The sequence below is a fragment of the Salvelinus fontinalis genome, chromosome 30 (genome assembly GCF_029448725.1).
Source record: "Salvelinus fontinalis isolate EN_2023a chromosome 30, ASM2944872v1, whole genome shotgun sequence".
NCBI classification, from domain to species: domain Eukaryota; kingdom Metazoa; phylum Chordata; class Actinopteri; order Salmoniformes; family Salmonidae; genus Salvelinus; species Salvelinus fontinalis.
In genome coordinates, this window is record NC_074694.1 from 3664797 (window position 1) to 3689796 (window position 25000).

At 43.8% G+C, this 25000-nt stretch overlaps 1 protein-coding gene across 1 annotated transcript in view; it reads left to right on the forward strand.

Annotated features, from left to right (window-relative positions):
• LOC129828546 (BTB/POZ domain-containing protein 3-like) overlaps positions 1-25000 on the forward strand; it is a 28604-nt gene that overhangs the window by 421 nt on the left and 3183 nt on the right. The window contains exons 1-6 of the mRNA XM_055889569.1: positions 1-570; positions 13898-13988; positions 15781-15899; positions 16705-16906; positions 21825-22019; positions 24796-25000. The exon at positions 1-570 is cut by the window's left edge and continues 421 nt beyond it; the exon at positions 24796-25000 is cut by the window's right edge and continues 3183 nt beyond it. Coding sequence (XP_055745544.1) covers positions 224-570; positions 13898-13988; positions 15781-15899; positions 16705-16906; positions 21825-22019; positions 24796-25000 — 1159 coding nt within the window. The 5' untranslated portion in view covers positions 1-223. The remainder of the gene's footprint in view (positions 571-13897; positions 13989-15780; positions 15900-16704; positions 16907-21824; positions 22020-24795) is intronic.

Genomic DNA, 25000 nt, shown 5'->3' on the forward strand with positions numbered 1-25000 from the left:
ATTCTACCTTTCTGTTTCCTTGAGTAAAGTGAAGGAGAAGAGAGACAGTGCAGGATAACTCTGTAACTGTGTGACTGTCTGCTTCCTAAAAGATGAACCAACGATACAGTAGGAGGAGGATTTCTGACTGACTGACTATTTGCCCTTTGCTCTCCACTGTCCTGTCCTGTCGGAGCACCCACCCTCTGCATACACTCCCACTGCTCGGCGGGACAACACACTCATGGTGGATGCTAAGGGCCGGAACATGAAATGTCTGACCTTCCTCTTGATGCTCCCAGAGTCCGTCAAGAGCAAGTCACCGAGCTCTAAGAGCTCCAAAAAGGCAGTAAACAGCGGCAGCGCTGCCGGGGACAGTACCGGGTCCAAGCTGCCTCTGGTGTGTTATGAGATCAGTACCCTAAAGAACAAGAAGAAAAAGAAGATGGCAGATAGTTTCCCTAGCACTAAGAAGCATGGTGAAGGGTCGTCCACCACCACAGTGCAGGAGTACCAACAACAGAACCTGAATAACAACAATACCCTTCAGAACTGTAACTGGCAGGGGCTGTACTCTACTATACGAGAGAGGTAGGTGAAACTAACTAACCAACTAACTGACTAACTAGAGAGGGAGTGAGGTGACACTAACTAATATACTAGAGAGATAGGTGACCTTAACTAACTAACTAGAGAGGTAGGTGACACTAACTAACTAACATACTAGAGAGGTACGTTACACTAACTAACTAACTAGAGAGGTAGGTGACACTAACTAACTAACTAACTAATATACTAGAGAGGTAGGTGACACGAATTAACTAACTATTATACTAGAGAGAAATGTGACACTATCTAACTAGAGAGGTAGGTGACACTAACTAACTAACTAGAGAGGTAGGTGAAACTAACTAACTAACTAACTAGATAGGTAGGTGGCACTAACTAACTAACTATTATACTAGAGAGGTAGGTGACCCTAACTAACTAACTAACTAGAAAGGTAGGTGACACTAACTAACTAACTATTATACTAGAGAGATATGTGACACTAACTAAATAACTAGATAGGTAGGTGACACTAACTAACTAACTATTGTACTTGAGAGATAGGTAACATTAACTAACTAACTAGAGAGACAGGTGACACTAACTAACGAACTAGAGAGGTAGGTGACACTAACTAACTAACTAGAGGTAGGTGACACTAACTAACTAACTAGAGGTAGGTGACACTAACTAACTAGAGAGGTAGGTGACACTAACTACCTAACTCATATACTAGAGATGTAGGTGACACTAACTAACTCATATACTAGAGATAAGTGAAACTAGCTAACTAATCTACTAGAGATGTAGGTGACACTAACTAACTCATATACTAGAGAGATAGGTGAAACTAACTAACTCATCTACTAGAGAGGTAAGTGACACTAACTACATAACTAACTAGAGAGGTAGGTGACACTAACTAACTAACTCATATACTGGAGAGGTAGGTGACACTAACTAACTCATATACTAGCGAGGTAGGTGACACTAACTAACTCATATACTAGAGAGGTAGGTGACACTGACTAACTAACTCATATACCAGAGGTAGGTGACACTAACTAACTCATATACTAGCGAGGTAGGTGACACTAACTAACTCATATACTAGAGAGGTAGGTGACACTAACTAACTAACTAATAGGTGACACTAACTAACTCATATACTAGAGAGATAGGTGACACTATCTAACTAACTAACTAAAAGGTGACACTAACTAACATATACTAGAGAGATAGGTGACACTATCTAACTAACTAACTAAAAGGTGACACTAACTAACATATACTAGAGAGATAGGTGACACTAACTAACTAACTCATATACCAGAGGTAGGTGACACTAACTAACTAACTCATATACCAGAGGTAGGTGACACTAACTAACTAACTAACATATACTAGAGAGGTAGGTGACACTAACTAACTAACAAGTAGGTGACACTAACTAACTAATAGGTGACACTAACTAACTAACTAACTCATATACTGGAGAGGTAGGTGACACTAACTAACTAACTCATAAACCAGAGGTAGGTGACACTAACTAACTAACTCATAATCCAGAGGTAGGTGACACTAACTAACTAACTCATATACTGGAGAGGTAGGTGACACTAACTAACTAACTCATATACTGGAGAGGTAGGTGACACTAACTAACTAACTCAAATACTAGAGAGGTAGGTGACACTAACTAAATAACTCATATACTGGAGAGGTAGGTGACACTAACTAACTAACTCATATACCAGAGGTAGGTGACACTAACTAACTAACTCATATACCAGAGGTAGGTGACACTAACTAACTAACTCATATACCAGAGGTAGATGACACTAACTAACTGACTCATAAACCATAGGTAGGTGACACTAACTAACTAACTCATATACTGGAGAGGTAGATGACACTAACTAACTAACTCATATACTGGAGAGGTAGGTGACACTAACTAACTAACTCATATACCAGAGGTAGGTGACACTAACTAACTAACTCATATACCAGAGGTAGGTGACACTAACTAACTAACTCATATACTGGAGAGGTAGGTGACACTAACTAACTAACTCATATACTGGAGAGGTAGGTGACACTAACTAACTAACTCAAATACTAGAGAGGTAGGTGACACTAACTAACTAACTCATATACTGGAGAGGTAAGTGACACTAACTAACTAACTCATATACTGGAGAGGTAGGTGACACTAACTAACAAATATACTAGAGAGGTAGGTGACACTAACTAACTAACTCATATACTGGAGAGGTAGGTGACACTAACTAACTAACTCATATACCAGAGGTAGGTGACACGAACGAACTCATATACTAGCGAGGTAGATGACACTAACTAACTTACTCATAAACCAGAGGTAGGTGACACTAACTAACTAACTCATATACTGGAGAGGTAGGTGACACTAACTAACTAACTCATATACCAGAGGTAGGTGACACTAACTAAAGACTCATATACTGGAGAAGTAGGTGACACTAACTAACTCAAATACTAGAGAGGTAGGTGACACTAACTAACTAACTCATATACTGGAAAGGTAGGTGGCACTAACTAACTAACTAATAGGTGACACTAACTAACTAACTCATATACTGGAGAGGTAGGTGACACTAACTAACTCAAATACTAGAGAGGTAGGTGACACTAACTAACTAACTAATATACTGGAGAGGTAGGTGACACTAACTAACTCAAATACTAGAGAGGTAAGTGACACTAACTAACTAACTCATATACCAGAGGTGGGTGACACTAACTAACTAACTCAAATACTAGAGAGGTAGGTGACACTAAATAACTAACTCATATACTGGAGAGGTAGGTGACACTAACTAACTAACTCATATACTAGAGAGGTAGGTGACACTAACTAACTCATATACCAGAGGTAGGTGACACTAACTAACTCATATACCAGAGGTAGATGACACTAACTAACTCATAAACCAGAGGTAGGTGACACTATCTAACTACCTAATAGGTGACACTAACTAACAAATATACTAGAGAGGTAGGTGACACTAACTAACAAATATACTAGAGAGGTAGGTGACACTAACTAACTCATATGCCAGAGGTAGGTGACACTAACTAACTCATAAACCAGAGGTAGGTGACACTAACTAACTCATAAACCAGAGGTAGGTGACACTAACTAACTCATAAACCAGAGGTAGGTGACACTAACTAACTCATAAACCAGAGGTAGGTGACACTACCTAACTCATATACCAGAGGTAGGTGACACTAACTAACTCATATGCCAGAGGTAGGTGACACTAACTAACTCATATGCCAGAGGTAGGTGACACTAACTAACTCATATACCAGAGGTAGGTGACACTAACTAACTCATATGCCAGAGGTAGGTGACACTAACTCATATACCAGAGGTAGGTGACAATAAATCATATACTTTTCTGTTCTGGGTCAGGTCCCAGGCTGGGCGGTGAGCAGAGACCAGGGAATCATACCGTAACCTCAGCATCCTCTAGAGCAGAGACCAGGGAATCATACCGTAACCTCAGCATGCTCTAGAGCAGAGACCAGGGACTAATACCGTAACCTCAGCATCTTCTAGAGCAGAGACCAGGGAATCATACTGTAATGTAACCTCAGCATCTTCTAGAGCAGAGACCAGGGACTCATACCGTAACCTCAGCATCTTCTAGAGCAGAGACCAGGGAATCATACCGTAACCTCAGCATGCTCTAGAGCAGAGACCAGGGACTAATACCGTAACCTCAGCATCTTCTAGAGCAGAGACCAGGAAATCATACTGTAATGTAACCTCAGCATCTTCTAGAATGGAGACCAGGGAATCACACCGTAACCTCAGCATCTTCTAGAGCAGAGACCAGGGAATCATACCGTAACCTCAGCATCCTCTAGAGAGGAGACCAGGGACTCATACTGTAACCTCAGCATCTTCTAGAGCAGAGACCAGGGACTCATACCGTAACCTCAGCATCTTCTAGAACAGAGACCAGGGAATCATACCGTAACCTCAGCATCTTCTAGAATGGAGACCAGGGAATCATACCGTAACCTCAGCATCTTCTAGAACAGAGACCAGGGAATCATACCGTAACCTCAGCATCTTCTAGGACAGAAACCAGGGACTCATACTGTAATGTAACCTCAGCATCTTCTAGAATGGAGACCGGGGAATCATACTGTAACCTCATCATCTTCTTGAACAGAGACCATGGAATCATACCGTAACCTCAGCATCTTCTAGAACAGAGACCAGGGACTCATACCGTAACCTCAGCATCCTCTAGAGCAGAGACCAGGGACTCATACCGTAACCTCAGCATCTTCTAGAGCAGAGACCAGGAAATCATACTGTAATGTAACCTCAGCATCTTCTAGAATGGAGACCAGGGACTCATACCGTAACCTCAGCATCTTCTAGAATGGAGACCAGGGAATCATACCGTAACCTCAGCATCTTCTAGAGCAGAGACCAGAGACTCATACCGTAACCTCAGCATCTTCTAGAGCAGAGACCAGGGACTCATACCGTAACCTCAGCATCTTCTAGAATGGAGACAGGGGAATCATACAGTAACCTCAGCTTCTTCTAGAACAGAGACCAGGGAATCATACTGTAATGTAACCTCAGCATCTTCTAGAGCAGAGAACAGGGAATCATACCGTAACCTCAGCATCTTCAAGAGCAGAGACCAGGGACTCATACTGTAACCTCAGCATCTTCTAGAGCAGAGACCAGAGAACCATGCCGTAACCTCAGCATCTTCTAGAGCAGAGACCAGAGAATCATACCGTAACCTCAGCATCTTCTAGAACAGAGAACAGGGAATCATACTGTAACCTCAGCATCTTCTAGAGCAGAGAACAGGGAATCATACCGTAACCTCAGCTTCTTCTAGAGCAGAGACCAGGAAATCATACTGTAATGTAACCTCAGTATCTTCTAGAGCAGAGACCAGGGAATCATACTGTAATGTAACCTCAGGATCTTCTAGAGCAGAGACCAGAGACTCATACCGTAACCTCAGCATCTTCTAGAGCAGAGACCAGAGACTCATACCGTAACCTCAGCATCTTCTAGAGCAGAGACCAGGGACTCATACCGTAACCTCAGCATCTTCAAGAGCAGAGACCAGGGAATCATACCATAACCTCAGCATCTTCTAGAACAGAGACCAGGGAATCATACTGTAATGTAACCTCAGCATCTACTAGAGCAGAGACCGGGGAATCATACAGTAACCTCAGCTTCTTCTAGAACAGAGACCAGGGAATCATACTGTAATGTAACCTCAGCATCTTCTAGAGCAGAGACCAGGGACTCATACCGTAACCTCAGCATCTTCTAGAGAGGAGACCAGAGAATCATACCGTAACCTCAGTATCTTCTATAACAGAGAACAGGGAATCATACTGTAACCTCAGCATCTTCTAGAGCAGAGAACAGTGAATCATACCGTAACCTCAGCTTCTTCTAGAGCAGAGACCAGGGAATCATACTGTAATGTAACCTCAGCATCTTCTAGAGCAGAGACAAGGGACTCATACCGTAACCTCAGCATCTTCAAGAGCAGAGACCAGGGAATCATACCGTAACCTCAGCATCTTCTAGAGCAGAGACCAGGGACTCATACCGTAACCTCAGCATCTTCAAGAGCAGAGACCAGGGAATCATACCGTAACCTCAGCATCTTTTAGAGCAGAGACCAGGGACTCATACCGTAACCTCAGCATCTTCTAGAATGGAGACCGGGGAATCATACAGTAACCTCAGCTTCTTCTAGAACAGAGACCAGGGAATCATACTGTAATGTAACCTCAGCATCTTCTAGAGCAGAGAACAGGGAATCATACCGTAACCTCAGCATCTTCTAGAGCAGAGAACAGGGAAACATACCGTAACCTCAGCTTCTTCTAGAGCAGAGACCAGGAAATCATACTGTAATGTAACCTCAGTATCTTCTAGAGCAGAGACCAGGGAATCATACTGTAATGTAACCTCAGCATCTTCTAGAGCAGAGACCAGGGACTCATACCGTAACCTCAGCATCTTCTAGAGCAGAGACCAGGGACTCATACCGTAACCTCAGCATCTTCAAGAGCAGAGACCAGGGAATCATACCATAACCTCAGCATCTTCTAGAATGGAGACCGGGGAATCATACAGTAACCTCAGCTTCTTCTAGAACAGAGACCAGGGAATCATACTGTAATGTAACCTCAGCATCTTCTAGAGCAGAGAACAGGGAATCATACCGTAACCTCAGCTTCTTATAGAGCAGAGACTAGGAAATCATACTGTAATGTAACCTCATCATCTTCTAGAGCAGAGACCAGGGACTCATACCGTAACCTCAGCATCTTCTAGAGCAGAGAACAGGGAACCATACCGTAATGTAACCTCAGCATCTTCTAGAGCAGAGACCAGGGACTCATACCGTAACCTCAGCATCTTCTAGAGCAGAGAACAGGGAACCATACCGTAACCTCAGCATCTTCTAGAGAGGAGACCAGAGAATAATACCGTAACCTCAACATCTTCTAGAACAGAGAACAGGGAATCATACTGTAACCTCAGCATCTTCTAGAGCAGAGAACAGTGAATCATACCGTAACCTCAGCTTCTTCTAGAGCAGAGACCAGGGAATCATACTGTAATGTAACCTCAGCATCTTCTAGAGCAGAGACAAGGGACTCATACCGTAACCTCAGCATCTTCTAGAGCAGAGAACAGGGAACCATACCGTAATGTAACCTCAGCATCTTCTAGAGCAGAGACCAGGGACTCATACCGTAACCTCAGCATCTTCTAGAGCAGAGAACAGGGAACCATACCGTAACCTCAGCATCTTCTAGAGAGGAGACCAGAGAATCATACCGTAACCTCAGCATCTTCTAGAACAGAGAACAGGGAATCATACTGTAACCTCAGCATCTTCTAGAGCAGAGAACAGGGAATCATACCGTAACCTCAGCTTCTTCTAGAGCAGAGACCAGGAAATCATACTGTAATGTAACCTCAGTATCTTCTAGAGCAGAGACCAGGGAATCATACTGTAATGTAACCTCAGGATCTTCTAGAGCAGAGACCAGGGACTCATACCGTAACCTCAGCATCTTCTAGAGCAGAGACCAGAGACTCATACCGTAACCTCAGCATCTTCTAGAGCAGAGACCAGGGACTCATACCGTAACCTCAGCATCTTCAAGAGCAGAGACCAGGGAATCATACCATAACCTCAGCATCTTCTAGAACAGAGACCAGGGAATCATACTGTAATGTAACCTCAGCATCTACTAGAGCAGAGACCGGGGAATCATACAGTAACCTCAGCTTCTTCTAGAACAGAGACCAGGGAATCATACTGTAATGTAACCTCAGCATCTTCTAGAGCAGAGACCAGGGACTCATACCGTAACCTCAGCATCTTCTAGAGAGGAGACCAGAGAATCATACCGTAACCTCAGTATCTTCTATAACAGAGAACAGGGAATCATACTGTAACCTCAGCATCTTCTAGAGCAGAGAACAGTGAATCATACCGTAACCTCAGCTTCTTCTAGAGCAGAGACCAGGGAATCATACTGTAATGTAACCTCAGCATCTTCTAGAGCAGAGACAAGGGACTCATACCGTAACCTCAGCATCTTCAAGAGCTGAGACCAGGGAATCATACCGTAACCTCAGCATCTTCTAGAGCAGAGACCAGGGACTCATACCGTAACCTCAGCATCTTCAAGAGCAGAGACCAGGGAATCATACCGTAACCTCAGCATCTTTTAGAGCAGAGACCAGGGACTCATACCGTAACCTCAGCATCTTCTAGAATGGAGATCGGGGAATCATACAGTAACCTCAGCTTCTTCTAGAACAGAGACCAGGGAATCATACTGTAATGTAACCTCAGCATCTTCTAGAGCAGAGAACAGGGAATCATACCGTAACCTCAGCATCTTCTAGAGCAGAGAACAGGGAAACATACCGTAACCTCAGCTTCTTCTAGAGCAGAGACCAGGAAATCATACTGTAATGTAACCTCAGTATCTTCTAGAGCAGAGACCAGGGAATCATACTGTAATGTAACCTCAGCATCTTCTAGAGCAGAGACCAGGGACTCATACCGTAACCTCAGCATCTTCTAGAGCAGAGACCAGGGACTCATACCGTAACCTCAGCATCTTCAAGAGCAGAGACCAGGGAATCATACCATAACCTCAGCATCTTCTAGAATGGAGCCCGGGGAATCATACAGTAACCTCAGCTTCTTCTAGAACAGAGACCAGGGAATCATACTGTAATGTAACCTCAGCATCTTCTAGAGCAGAGAACAGGGAATCATACCGTAACCTCAGCTTCTTATAGAGCAGAGACTAGGAAATCATACTGTAATGTAACCTCATCATCTTCTAGAGCAGAGACCAGGGACTCATACCGTAACCTCAGCATCTTCTAGAGCAGAGAACAGGGAACCATACCGTAATGTAACCTCAGCATCTTCTAGAGCAGAGACCAGGGACTCATACCGTAACCTCAGCATCTTCTAGAGCAGAGAACAGGGAACCATACCGTAACCTCAGCATCTTCTAGAGAGGAGACCAGAGAATCATACCGTAACCTCAGCATCTTCTAGAACAGAGAACAGGGAATCATCCTGTAACCTCAGCATCTTCTAGAGCAGAGAACAGTGAATCATACCGTAACCTCAGCTTCTTCTAGAGCAGAGACCAGGGAATCATACTGTAATGTAACCTCAGCATCTTCTAGAGCAGAGACAAGGGACTCATACCGTAACCTCAGCATCTTCAAGAGCAGAGACCAGGGAATCATACCGTAACCTCAGCATCTTTTAGAGCAGAGACCAGGGACTCATACTGTAACCTCAGCATCTTCTAGAGCAGAGACCAGGGACTCATACCGTAACCTCAGCATCCTCTAGAGAGGAGACCAGGGAATCATACCGTAACCTCAGCATCTTTTAGAGCAGAGACCAGGGACTCATACTGTAACCTCAGCATCTTCTAGAGCAGAGACCAGGGACTCATACCGTAACCTCAGCATCCTCTAGAGAGGAGACCAGGGAATCATACCGTAACCTCAGCATCTTTTAGAGCAGAGACCAGGGACTCATACTGTAACCTCAGCATCCTCCAGAGAGGAGACCAGGGAATCATACCGTAACCTCAGCATCTTTTAGAGCAGAGACCAGGGACTCATACCGTAAATTCAGCATCTTCTAGAGCAGAGACCAGGGACTCATACCGTAACCTCAGCATCTTCTAGAGCAGAGACCAGAGACTCATACTGTAACCTCAGCTTCTTCTAGAGCAGAGACCAGGAAATCATACTGTAATATAACCTCAGCATCTTCTAGAGCAGAGACCAGGGACTCATACTGTAATATAACCTCAGCTTCGTCTAGAGCAGAGACCAGGAAATCATACTGTAATATAACCTCAGCTTCTTCTAGAGCAGAGACCAGGAAATCATACTGTAACATAACCTCAGCATCTTCTAGAGCAGAGACCAGGGACTCATACCGTAACCTCAGCATCTTCTAGAGCAGAGACCAGGGAATCATACCGTAACCTCAGCATCTTCTAGAACAGAGAACAGGGAATCATACCGTAACCTCGGCATCTTCTAGAGCAGAGACCAGGGACTCATACCGTAACCTCAGCATCTTCTAGAATTGAGACCAGGGAATCATACCGTAACCTCAGCATCTTCTAGAGCAGAGACCAGGAAATCATACTGTAATGTAACCTCAGCATCTTCTAGAATGGAGACCAGGGAATCATACCGTAACCTCAGCATCTTCTAGAGTAGAGACCAGGGACTCATACCGTAACCTCCGCATCCTCTAGAGCAGAGACCAGGGACTCATACCGTAACCTCAGCATCTTCTAGAGCAGAGACCAGGAAATCATACTGTAATGTAACCTCAGCATCTTCGAGAATGGAGACCAGGGAATCATACCGTAACCTCATTATCTTCTAGAGCAGAGAGCAGGGAATCATACCGTAACCTCAGCATCTTCTAGAGCAGAGACCAGGGAATCATACCGTAACCTCAGCATCTTTTAGAGCAGAGACCAGGGACTCATACCGTAACCTCAGAATCTTCTAGAACAGAGAACAGGGAATCATACCATAACCTCAGCATCTTCTAGAGCAGAGAACAGGGAATCATACTGTAATGTAACCTCAGCATCTTCTAGAGCAGAGACCAGGGAATCATACTGTAATGTAACCTCAGCATCTTCTAGAGCAGAGACCAGGGACTCATACCGTAACCTCAGCATCTTCTAGAGCAGAGACCAGAGAAACATACCGTAACCTCAGCGTCTTCTAGAGCAGAGACCAGGGACTCATACCGTAACCTCAGCATCTTCTAGAATGGAGACCAGGGAATCATACAGTAACCTCAGCTTCTTCTAGAACAGAGACCAGGGAATCATACTGTAATGTAACCTCATTATCTTCTAGAGCAGAGAACAGGGAATCACACCTTAACCTCAGCATCTTCTAGAGCAGAGAACAGGGAAACATACCGTAACCTCAGCTTCTTCTAGAGCAGAGACCAGGAAATCATACTGTAATGTAACCTCAGTATCTTCTAGAGCAGAGACCAGGGAATCATACTGTAATGTAACCTCAGCATCTTCTAGAGCAGAGACCAGGGACTCATACCGTAACCTCAGCATCTTCTAGAGCAGAGACCAGGGACTCATACCGTAACCTCAGCATCTTCAAGAGCAGAGACCAGGGAATCATACCATAACCTCAGCATCTTCTAGAACAGAGACCAGGGAATCATACTGTAATGTAACCTCAGCATCTTCTAGAGCAGAGAACAGGGAATCATACCGTAACCTCAGCTTCTTCTAGAGCAGAGACTAGGAAATCATACTGTAATGTAACCTCATCATCTTCTAGAGCAGAGACCAGGGACTCATACCGTAACCTCAGCATCTTCTAGAGCAGAGAACAGGGAACCATACCGTAACCTCAGCATCTTCTAGAGAGGAGACCAGAGAATCATACCGTAACCTCAGCATCTTCTAGAACAGAGAACAGGGAATCATACTGTAACCTCAGCATCTTCTAGAGCAGAGAACAGGGAATCATACCGTAACCTCAGCTTCTTCTAGAGCAGAGACCAGGGAATCATACTGTAATGTAACCTCAGCATCTTCTAGAGCAGAGACCAGGCACTCATACCGTAACCTCAGCATCCTATAGAGCAGCGACCATTGACTAATACTTGCCTAAATGCCAAGCCTCATGTCTGTAGGATTCCTGGCACCATCCCCACGGTGAAGCATGGTGGTGGCAGCATCATGATGTGGGGATGTTTTTCAGCATTGGGAACTGGGAGACGAGGGAAAGAGGAATGGAGCAAAGTACTGAGAGATCCTTGATGAAAAGAGCGCTCAGGACCTCCGACTGGGGTGAAGGTTCACCTTCCAACAGGACAACGACTCTAAGTACACAGCCAAGACAATGCAGGAGTGGCTTTGGGAAACAAGCCTCTGCCCAGCCATTTACAAACATTTCTGAAAACCTGTTTTTGCTTTGTCATTATGGAGTATTGTGTGTATATTGATGAGGAAAAAAACAATTTAATACATTTTAGAATAAGGCTGTAATGTAACAAAATGTGTATGAATACTTACCGAAGGCACTGTATTTACAACTGCAACAGTGATGAATATCATTGGAAGGGGTTATCTGGTAGAGGGGTGTTGGTGTCCGTGCTTTCTTTTTGTAATCTGTGATCGTTCGGAGCCCCTTCAATACACGCCTTGGTTTCGTCCCCGCTGAATTGCATATTTGTACTGTTGAACCAAACTATTGTCTCGGTCACCTTTCCCTGTTTATAAACAGCATCTATTTCTTCAGTTTTTCCTACAAGGCTGCTATCAATACACGTTTTTTTGATTTGGGTATGTTTTGAAAGATACTATCGGTATCACGTCATCTATAAAAAAAATTATGAATCCGGTGACTGAGTCGGTGTATTCATTGATATTATCTTCAGAAGCGACACGGGAACATATTCCAGTCCACGTGATCAAAACCGTTTTGGAGCGTGAATTCTGATTGGTCGGACCAATGCTGTACAGACTTGATCACCGGAACTTCCCTCTTGTAGGCGGGGAGAAGCAAGATGGAGTCGTGGTCAGATTTTACGAAAGGAGGACGGGAGAGGGGCTTATATCCATGTCGAAAGGTGTGCAACAGTGGTCAAGGGTAAAATTTCTACGAGTTAGACAGTTGATGTGTTGTTAATAATTTGGGATCATGGTTCTAAAATTACTTTTGTTAAAGTCCCCCGCAACAATGAACGCTGCCTCCGAGAATGTGGTCTCCAGTTTGTGGCAACGTCATAGGATGCCACCTTTCCAAGTCAGTTCGTCAAAGTTCTGCCCTGCTAGAGCTGCCCCGGTCAACTGTAAGTGCTGTTATTGTGAAGTGAAAACGTCTAGGAGTAACAACGGCTCAGCTGCGAAGTGGTAGACCACACAAGCTCACAGAATGTGACTGCCGAGTGCTGAAGCGCGTAGCGTGTAAAAATCGCCTGTCCTCAGTTGCAACACTCACCACCGAGGTCTGCATCTGAAAGCAACGTCAGCACAACAGCTGTTTGTCGGGAGCTTCATGCAGTAGGTTTCCGTAGCCGAGAAGCCGCATACAAGACTAAGATCATCATGCGCAATGCCAAGCGTTGGCCGGAGTGGTGTAAAGCTCACCTCCATTCGACTCTGGAGCAGTGGAAGCGTCTTCTCTGGAGTGATGAGTCACGCTTCACCATCTGGCAACCGAGTCTGGGTTTGGTGGATGCCAAGACAATGCTTACTGCCCCAATGCATAGTGCCAACTGTAAAGTTTGGTGGATCAGGAAAAACGGTCTGGGGCTGTTTGTCATGGTTCGGACTAGGCCCCTTAGTTCCAGTGAATGGAAATCTTAACGCTACAGCATACAATGACACTCTAAACGATGTTATGCTTCCAACTTTGTAGCAACAGTTTTGGGATGGCCCTTTTTTCAACCCCATTTCTCAACTTTCTTATGGATTGGAACACCGACTCTCCCCGTCCTTACTAATGCTCTTGTGGCTGAATAGAATCTAGTGACCCAGTGGAAAGCCTTCCTAGAAGAGTGGACGCTGTTACAGCAGCAAAGGGCAGATCAACTCCATATTAATACCAATGATTTTGGAATGAGATGTTGGACGGGAAGCTGTCCACATACTGTTGGTTATGTAGTGTATTAGTGTGTAGTGTATGAGAGTTACTCTTAGCATACAGCACAGGTGATTGATCTGGTCTGTTTTTCAGGAACTCTGTGATGTTCAACAATGAGTTGATGGCCGACGTTCACTTCGTGGTGGGACAGACTGGAGGGACTCAGAGACTTCCAGGACACAGGGTAAGTGTAACCAGCGGGGATCGAACCCTTCTCCTGATCGGCACGGTCCAACGGTGATAATTCAGATTAAGGTAGGGATAATATATCACTAGAGCATGATTTCAAATAACCTCTGCGACATAAGACTTGTATCTATCTGTCCTCCGCTACTTAAGACTTTTACCTAACTGTCCTCCGCTACATAAGACTTTTACCTAACTGTCCTCTGCTACATAAGACTTTTACCTAACTGTCCTCTGCTACTTAAGACTTTTACCTAACTGTCCTCCACTACATAAGACTTTAATCTAACTGTCCTCCGCTACATAAGACTTTTACCTAACTGTCCTCCGCTACATAAGACTTTTATCTAACTGTCCTCCGCTACATAAGACTTTTATCTAACTGTCCTCCGCTACATAAGACTTTTAACTAACTGTCCTCCGCTACATAAGACTTTTACCTAACTGTCCTCTGCTACATAAGACTTGTATCTAACTGTCCTCCGCTACATAAGACTTTTATCTAACTGTCCTCCGCTACTTAAGACTTTAATCTAACTGTCCTCCGCTACTTAAGACTTTTATCTAACTGTCCTCCGCTACATAAGACTTTTATCTAACTGTCCTCCGCTACTTAAGACTTTTACCTAACTGTCCTCCGCTACATAAGACTTTTATCTAACTGTCCTCCGCTACATAAGACTTTTACCTAACTGTCCTCCGCGACATAAGACTTTTATCTAACTGTCCTCCGCTACATAAGACTTTTACCTAACTGTCCTCTGCTACATAAGACTTGTATCTAACTGTCCTCCGCTACATAAGACTTTTATCCAACTGTCCTCCGCTACTTAAGACTTTAATCTAACTGTCCTCCGCTACTTAAGACTTTTATCTAACTGTCCTCCGCTACATAAGACTTTTATCTAACTGTCCTCCGCTACTTAAGACTTTTACCTAACTGTCCTTCGCTACATAAGACTTTTATCTAACTGTCCTCCGCTACATAAGACTTTTACCTAACTGTCCTCCGCGACATAAGACTTTTATCTAACTGTCCTCCGCTACATAAGACTTTTACCTAACTGTCCTCTGCTACATAAGACTTTAATCTAACTGTCCTCCGCTACATAAGACTTTTACCTAACTGTCCTCCGCTACATAAGACTTTTACCTAACTGTCCTCCGCTTCATAAGACTTAAGACTTTAATCTAACTGTCCTCCGCTACATAAGACTTTTACCTAACTGTCCTCCGCTACATAAGACTTTTACCTAACTGTCCTCCGCTACATAAGACTTTTACCTAACTGTCCTCCGCTACATAAGACTTTTACCTAACTGTCCTCCGCTACTTAAGACTTATACCTAACTGTCCTCCGCTACATAAGACTTTTACCTAACTGTCCTCTGCTACATAAGACTTTCATCTAACTGTCCTCCGCTACATAAGACTTTTATCTAACTGTCCTCCGCTACATAAGACTTTTACCTAACTGTCCTCCGCTACATAAGACTTTTATCTAACTGTCCTCCGCTACTTAAGACTTAAGACTTTTACCTAACTGTCCTCCTCTACATAAGACAGTACATAGGTACTGTTTAAGGAGACCACATCATCATCATCATCATCATCATCATCATCATCATCATCATCATCATCTTCCAGTTCTGTCTCACCATCTCTTCTCTCTCTCCAACAGCTCTACACTGCTAAGAAGTACATTGTGCCCCACCTGGCCAGAGCCTGTGTTAACTTTCTGTTCTGTCTTCCAGTTCTCTGTCTCACCATCTCTTCTCTCTCTCCAACAGTATGTTCTCGCTGTGGGCAGTTCGGTGTTCCATGCCATGTTTTATGGAGAGCTTGCGGAAAACAAGGATGAAATCCGGATTCCGGACATGGAGCCTGCAGCATTCCTGGCCATGTTGAAGTAAGGAAGAAGTCCTCTCGTTTTCTTACCTCCATATATTTCTCCTCTTCCCTCTATTTCTGAATTCCAAATTGAACATTTCTCTCTCATTCTTGTTCTCATCTTCCTCTCTCTCTCTCTCTCTCTCTCTCTCTCTCTCTCTCTCTCTCTCTCTCTCTCTCTCTCTCTCTCTCTCTCTCTCTCTCTCTCTCTCTCTCTCTCTCTCTCTCTCTCTCTCTCTCTCTCTCTCTCTCTCTCTCTCTCTCTCTCTCTCTCTCTCTCTCTCTCTCTCTCTCCCTCTCTCTCTCTCTCTCTCTCTCTCTCTCTCTCTCTCTCTCTCTCTCTCTCTCTCTCTCTCTCTCTCTCTCTCTCTCTCTCTCTCTCTCTCTCTCTCTCTCCTCTCTCTCTCTCTCTCTCATATCTTGCGTATCAAACTGTAGCTAGAGCCCTATTGTCCCTGGTTAAATATAGTGCACTATGAAGGGAACAGGGTACCATATGGATCGCAAACACAGTGTTGAAATGTACCGTGATAATGTTACAGGCCTTGGGATGGAGGTGGTGAGGTCAGTCTAGAATAAATACTGTACAAGATAAGGCACTGATTTCTCCATCTAATATTTCACACAGCTTTTTTTTTTTTTTTTGCAGTACATTAATCAATCATTAATAATAAGAGTCAAAATCAAATCAATCATTAATAATATGAGTCAAAATCAAATCAATCATTAATAATAAGAGTCAAAATCAAAAAATAACTGACAACATGTTTTTATATTATAATTATTATTCTAATACCCAGCCCTCTACCTGTACCTGTCCCCAGGTACATCTACTGTGATGAGATTGACCTGAGTGCTGACTCAGTGCTGGCCACGCTCTACACTGCTAAGAAGTACATCGTGCCCCACCTGGCCAGAGCCTGTGTTAACTTCCTAGAGACCAGCCTTTCGGCCAAGAATGTCTGCGTCCTGCTGTCACAGAGCTGTCTGTTTGAGGAGCCGAAGTTGACGCAGCGCTGCTGGGAGGTGAGAAACCTTTATGAATATTGGATTGATAATGAGGTGGGTGAGAAACCTTTGTGAATATTGGATTGACAAGGAGGAGGTGAGAAACCTTTGTGAATATTGGATTGACACGGAGGAGGTGAGAAACCTTTGTGAATATTCGATTGATAAGGAGGAGGTGAGAAACCTTTGTGAATATTGGATTGACAAGGAGGAGGTGAGAAACCTTTGTGAATATTGTACTGACAAGGAGGCGGTGAGAAACCTTTGTGAATATTGTACTGACAAGGAAGAGGTGAGAAACCTTTGTGAATATTGGATTGACACGGAGGAGGTGAGAAACCTTTGTGAATATTGGATTGACACGGAGGAGGTGAGAAACCTTTGTGAATATTGGATTGATAAGGAGGAGGTGAGAAACCTTTGTGAATATTGGATTGATAAGGAGGAGGTGAGAAACTTTGTGAATATTGGATTGATAAGGAGGTAGTTTTACTTCTGACAGCATTTATTAAAGAAGATGGGTCACTATAATATAGTAGTTTCAGGAACATCTTTCCTAAAATAGAACAGGATATGTTACATAGGGATAGGGCATTATGGGTACTGTCAAATATAATGCTACTATTATACGCTAAACAAAAATATAAAATCAAAATGCAACAATTTTAAAGATGACTTGAGTTACAGTTCATATAAGGAAATCAGTCAATTGAAATGAATGAATTAGGCCCTAATCTATGGATTTCACATGACTGGGAATACCGATATGCATCTGTTGGTCGGGGCGTGGATCAGAAAACTAGTCAGTATCTGGTGTGACCACCATTTGCCTCATGCAGCGTGACACATCTCCTTCACATCGAGTTGATCAGGCTGTTGATTGTGGCCTGTGGAATGTTGTCCCACTCCTCTTCAATGGCTGTGAGAAGTTGCTGGATATTGGCCGGAACTGGAACACGCTGCCGGGACACGTCGATCCAGAGCATCCCAAACATGCTCGATCAGTGACATGTCTGAGTATGCAGGCCTTGGAAGAAGTGGGACGTTTTCAGCTTCCAGGAATTGTGTACAGATCCTTGCAACATGGGGCCGTGCTTTATCATGCTGAAACATGAGGTGTTCGGGGTGGATGAAAGGCACGACAATGGGCCTCAGGATCTCGTCACGGTATCCCTGTGCAAATTGCCATAGATAAAATGAAATTGTGTTCGTTGTCCGTAGCTTATGCCTGCCCAAACCATAACACCATCACCACCATGGGGAACTCAGTTCACAACGTTGACATCAGCAAACTGCTCGACAACACGACGCCATCTGCCCGGTACAGATGAAACTTGGATTCATCCGTGAAGAGCACAATTCTCCAGCATTGCAGTGGCCATTGAAGGTGAGCATTTGCACACTGAAGTCGGTTACAAAACCAAACTGCAGTCAGGTCAAGACCCTGGAGAGGATGATGAGCCACGGAGATGGGCTTCCATGAAACCGTTTCTGACAGTTTGTAGAGAAATTATTCGGTTGTGCAAAGCCACAGTTTCATCAGATGTCTGGGTGGCTGGTCTCAGACAAACCCACAGTTTCATCAGATGTCTGGGTGGCTGGTCTCAGACAAACCCACAGTTTCATCAGATGTCCGGGTGGCTGGTCTTAGACGATCCCGCAGGTGAAGAAGCTGGAAGAAGAAGGTCCTGGGCTGGCAAAGGCAAGTTGGTCTTGTGAGGCAAGTTGGTCTTACTGCCAAATTCTCTAAAACTATGTTGGAGGTAGCTTATAGTAGAGAAATTAACATTTTGTTTTCTGGCAACAGCTCTGGTGGACTTTCCAACAGTCAGCATGCCAATTGCATGTTCCCTTAAAACTTGAAAAATCTGTGGCATTGTGAGTCCAAGCCCTGTCCAAGCCCGGGGGAGATGGGTGAGGGGGAGGCGTTCTACTAAGCTATAATGAATTGTTATAAGCAGGTCAAAACGAGGATTTTTTTTTGCTATTTGATTTAGAATTTTAAGACCCCTTGAAGTATCCAAAACATGTATTAAACGAAAAATCTTATTTGGCCTTGCTGCTATTAGCCCATACAAATGCATAACATAGTCACTACATAGAACAACAGATAGTCCCCCTCAAAGAATCTACAGGATGTTCGTTCTGACGTGTCTGTCCTATATCTGACAAACACAGGAAACAGTTTTTATTTTATTTTTGACATGTATTTAACCCCTTACTTTTGGTTCTAAACAGTCTACATAGTTACTTCCATGCATTTTTTCAACTGGTACCGGGGGACCTTCAGACGAGTGAGAGTGGGTGTGAGAGTGAGAGTGAGAGTGAGTGTGAGAGTGAGTGTGAGAGTGAGAGTGAGAGTGAGTGTGAGAGTGAGTGAGAGTGAGCGTGAGTGTGAGAGTGAGAGTGGGAGTGAGTGTGAGAGTGAGAGTGAGTGTGAGAGTGGGTGAGCGTGAGTGGGAGAGTGAGTGTGAGAGTGAGAGTGGGTGTGAGTGAGAGTGAGAATGAGAGTGAGACTGAGTGTGAGAGTGAGTGTGAGTGTGAGAGTGAGAGTGAGTGTGAGTGTGGGGGTGAGTGTGATTGTGAGAGTGAGTGTGGAGTGAGAGTGAGTGTGAGTGTGAGAGTGAGTGTGGAGTGAGTGTGAGAGTCAGTGTGAGTGTGAGAGTGAGAGTGAGTGTGAGAGTGAGTGAGAGTGAGTGTAAGTGTGAGAGTGAGAGTGGAGTGAGAGTGAGTGTGAGTGTGAGAGTGAGTGTGAGTGAGTGAGTGTGAGAGTCAGTGTGAGTGTGAGAGTGAGAGTGAGTGTGAGAGTGAGTGAGAGTGAGTGTGAGTGTGAGAGTGAGAGTGAGTGTGAGAGTGAGTGTGAGTGTGAGAGTGAGAGTGAGTGTGAGAGTGAGTGAGTGTGAGTGTGAGAGTGAGAGTGAGTGTGAGTGTGAGAGTGAGAGTGAGAGTGAGTGTGAGTGTGAGTGTGAGAGTGAGTGTGATTGTGAGAGTGAGTGTGGAGTGAGAGTGAGTGTGAGAGTGAGTGTGAGTGTGAGTGAGTGTGAGAGTCAGTGTGAGTGTGAGTGTGAGTGTGAGAGTGGGTGTGAGAGTGAGTGTGAGAGTGAGTGTGAGAGTGAGGGCCCAGTCCCACCTGGGGCCCAGTCACCTGGGGCTCAGTCACCTGGGGCTCAGTCACCTGGGGCTCAGTCACCTGGGGCTCAGTCACTTGGGGCTCAGTCACCTGGGGCTCAGTCACCTGGGGCTCAGTCACCTGGGGCTCAGTCACCTGGGGCTCAGTCACTTGGGGCTCAGTCACCTGGGGCCCAGTCACCTGGGGCTCAGTCACCTGGGGCTCAGTCACCTGGGGCTCAGTCACCTGGGGCTCAGTCACCTGGGGCCCAGTCACCTGGGGCTCAGTCACCTGGGGCTCAGTCACCTGGGGCTCAGTCACCTGGGGCCCAGTCACCTGGGGCTCAGTCACCTGGGGCTCAGTCACCTGGGGCCCAGTCACTTGGGGCTCAGTCACCTGGGGCTCAGTCACCTGGGGCTCAGTCACCTGGGGCTCAGTCACCTGGGGCTCAGTCACCTGGGGCCCAGTCACCTGGGGCTCAGTCACCTGGGGGTCAGTCACCTGGGGCTCAGTCACTTGGGGCTCAGTCACTTGGGGCCCAGAGAGGGGAGAGTTCAGGCTTGTCTTTCACATGTCCCTGGTGCTATGCAGAATATCAGAAAGGGAAGAGGACAGAATGGAACATTGTCTTCATATGTGAATGTGTCTTTACCTTAAACCATGTGACGGGATGGCGTGATTAATGGGGAACCAATTACTTGTCTCCACAATGTCTGTGCGCCAGTCACTCCCTCCTTTTCCCATTGGGGGGAGGTGTATGGCAGTGTCTGGAACCATTGTATGTCCTCTCTGATCTTACACTTATCCTGGGATAGTGTATGACCTAGAGGCTCACTCCCCTCAGTGAGCTTGTCCAGAAGTGGGGTCAAGAGGGGGTTTACTTGAGATGGGCGTATCTAGAGTTGACAATTGATATATGCCATTGAATGAGTTGATGTTTTTGTACTATGAAGTATCAGGAACGAGATTAGAAACTCGTCTGAGGGACCAAACTGAACGATAATTTATAGCCAATGCTTTCTGGCTACGGGATACTCAAGTAATAGTCTTCTTTGTGAACTGTTCCTAATATCTGTGGTTTGTCATGTCAAAGGGGGGTGGATCTTTGCTATAAAAGATCTCGGTAGCTATTGTGTTGACACTCTCAACGGTTCATTAGAAATGGCGAATCGTTGAAAGTCAAATGCTAATGCTAAGCTCTTATTATTAAAGATGTAGTTTAAGTATAACTCTGACTGGTGTGTGAAGTTTGTCTCTCCTCATTTGGTAATACAGAAAATAAACACCGCACGCAACAGACGATTTTGTGAGAAGACCGCTTTTATGGACTCATGGTCTGACAAACACTACTCCATCTCTGTAACCTTTCACCACAGATGTGGACTGATGCAGTGGACAGCGACGCATCAAGCTCTAGCTTAATTTGCAAATTAGATTTCCTCGGGGGTGCAAACATCGCCCTTAGGGGGTTAATCAGCTTCTTGATATGCCACATGTCAGGTGGAAGGTTTATCTTGGCAAAGGAGAAATGCTCCCTAACAGGGATGTAAACAAATTTGTGCACAAAATTTTAGAAAAATAAGCTTTTTTTTTGCATATGGAACATTTCTGGGATATTTTATTTCATCTCATAAAACATGGGACCAACACTTTACATGTTGTGATTTTATTTTATATCAGTATATTTTGGGCTAAAATGCATTTATCATTGATGTTGTCTGTTATCTTGAATTGGACCAGTGTGTCTCTGCAAGCTGAAGAAAGATGCGGCCAAAACGCATCTGTAGCCTACAGATTATTCATGCTGTCCATCCTCCATCCCACCAGGTGATTGACGCCCAGGCAGAGCTGGCCCTGCGGTCGGAGGGTTTCACTGACATCGACTCCCAGACACTAGAGAGTATCCTCCAGAGAGAGACCCTCAACGCCAAGGAGGAGGTGGTGTTTGAGGCAGCTCTGAGCTGGGCCGAGGCAGAGTGTCAGAGACAGGAACTCACCACCTCCATCGACAACAAACGCAAGGTACTACTAACGGGATTACAGCAACAATGACAGTAACTAGCAACCCAACATTTTAGCCATTATTGCAAGAGGTTGACGAGGTTGCTAGGTGTTTTACATTTTTTCAATTTCACCTTTATTTAACCAGGTAAGCTAGTTGAGATCTGATTTGCAACTGCGACCTGGCCAAGATAAAGCAAAGCAATTAAACACATACAAAAACACAGAGTTACACATGGAATAAATAAACATACAATCAACAATACAGTAGAAAAAAAGCAAACAAAAAGTCTATATACAGTGAGTGCAAATGAGGTGAGATAAGGGAGATAAGGCCATAAATAGGCCATAGTGGTGAAGTAATTACAATATAGCAATTAAACACTGGAATGGTAGATGTGCAGAAGATGAATGTGCAAGTAGAGATACTGGGGTGCAAAGGAGCAAGATAAATAAATAAATACAGTATGGGGATGAGGTAGTTGGATGGGTTATTTACAGATGGGCTATGTACAGGTGCAGTGATCTGTGAGCTGCTCTGACAGCTGGTGCTTAAAGTTAGTGAGGGAGATATGAGTCTCCAGCTTCAGTGATTATTTGCAGTTCGTTCCAGTCATTGGCAGCAGAGAACTGAAAGGAAAGGCGGCCAAAGGAAGAATTGGCTTTGGGGGTGACCAGTGAGATATACCTGCTGGAGCGCATGCTACGGGTGGGTGCTGCTATGGTGACCAGTGAGCTGAGATAAGGCGGGGCTTTACCTAGCAGAGACTTGTAGTTAACCTGTAGCCAGTGGGTTTGGCGACGAGTATGAAGTGAGGGCCAACTAACGAGAGCGTACAGTTCGCAGTGGTGGGTAGTATACGGGGCTTTGGTGACAAAATGGTTGGCACTGTGATAAACTGCATCCAATTTGTTGAGTAGAGTGTTGGAGGCTATTTTATAGATGACATCGCCGAAGTCGAGGATCGGTAGGATGGTCCGTTTTACGAGGGCATGTTAGGCAGCAAGAGTGTTCGGTGAAGGTCACTACATTCTATTATGAATGTGTTTATTGATGATATCTTATGCTAATCTACAATAGTATGGCATGTTTAGGGGTACTTTGGCTCCTTAGTGGCTCCTCCTCCTCAGTGTGTCAAGTATTTGGGGTTTACCAGGTGTGGTTTTAATATATGCAGTTGAAGTCGGAAGTTTACATACACTTAGGTTGGCGTCATTAAAACTCGTTTTTCAAAGACTCCACAAATTTCTTGCTAACAAACTATAGTTTTGGCAAGTCGGTTAGGACATCTACTTTGTGCATGATACAAGTAATTTTTAAGACAATTGTTTACAGACAGATTATTTCACTTATAATTCACTGTATCACAATTCCAGTGGGTCAGATGTTTACATACACTAAGTTGACTGTGCCTTTAAACAGAAAATTATGTCATTGCTTTAAAAGCTTCTGATAGGCTAATTGACATAATTTGAGTCAATTGGAGGTGTACCTGTGGATGTATTTCAAGGCCTACCTTCAAACTCAGTGCCTCTTTGCTTGACATCATGTGAAAATCAAAAGAAATCAGCCAAGACCTCAGAAAAAAATTGTAGACCTCCACAAGTCTGGTTCATCCTTGGGAGCAATTTCCAAACGCCTGAAGGTACCACGTTCATCTGTACAAACAATTTTTGTGGGCAGAACTGAAAAAGCGTGTGCGAGCAAGGAGGCCTACAAACCTGACTGTTAAACCAGCTCTGTCAGGAGGAATGGGCCAAAATTCACCAAACTTATGTGGGAAGCTTGTGGAAGGCTACCCGAAACATTTGGCCCAAGATAAACTATTTAAAGACAATGCTACCAAATACTAATGTAAACTTCTGACCCACTGGGATTGTGATGAAAGAAATAAAAGCTGAAATAAATCATTCTCTCTACTATTATTCTGACATTTCACATTCTTAAAATAAAGTGGTGATCCTAACTGACCTAAGACTAGGGATTTTTCACTAGGATTAAATGTCAGGAATTGTGAAAAACTGAGTTTAAATGTATTTGGCTAAGGTGTATGTAAACTTCCGACTTCAACTGTATATATTTTTTTTGAATGAATGAATGAATCAACAATGAATGAATCAATCAATGAATCAACTGTATATTTTTTTTTGAATGAATGAATGAATCAACAATGAATGAATCAATCAATGAATCAACTGTATATATTTTTTTGAATGAATGAATGAATCAACAATGAATGAATCAATCAATGAATCAACTGTATATATTTTTTTGAATGAATGAATGAATCAACAATGAATAAATGAATCAACAATGAATGAATCAATCAATGAATCAACTGTATATATTTTTTTGAATGAATGAATGAATCAACAATGAATGAATGAATCAACAATGAATGAATGAATCAACAATGAATGAATCAATCAATCAATGAATCAACTGTTTTTTTTTTTGAATGAATGAATGAATCAACAATGAATGAATGAATCAACAATGAATGAATGAATCAACAATGAATGAATCAATCAATGAATCAACTGTATATATTTTTTGAATGAATGAATGAATCAACAATGAATGAATGAATCAATGAATCAACTGTATATTTTTTTTGAATGAATGAATGAATGAATCAACAATGAATGAATGAATCAATGAATCAACTGTATATATTTTTTTGAATGAATGAATGAATCGACAATGAATGAATGAATCAATGAATCAACTGTATATATTTTTTTGAATGAATGAATGAATCAACAATGAATGAATGAATCCTCTTTCTATTTATAGGTGCTAGGCAAGGCCGTATTCCTCATTCGCATCCCCACCATGACATTGGACGACTTTGCCAATGGAGCCGCTCAATCAGGCATCCTGACCCTGAACGAAACCAACAGCATCTTCCTGTGGTACACCGCAGCCAAGAAACCGGACCTCCAGTTCGCCAGCCAACCACGGAAGGGCTTGTCTCCTCAGCAATGCCACCGTTTCCAGT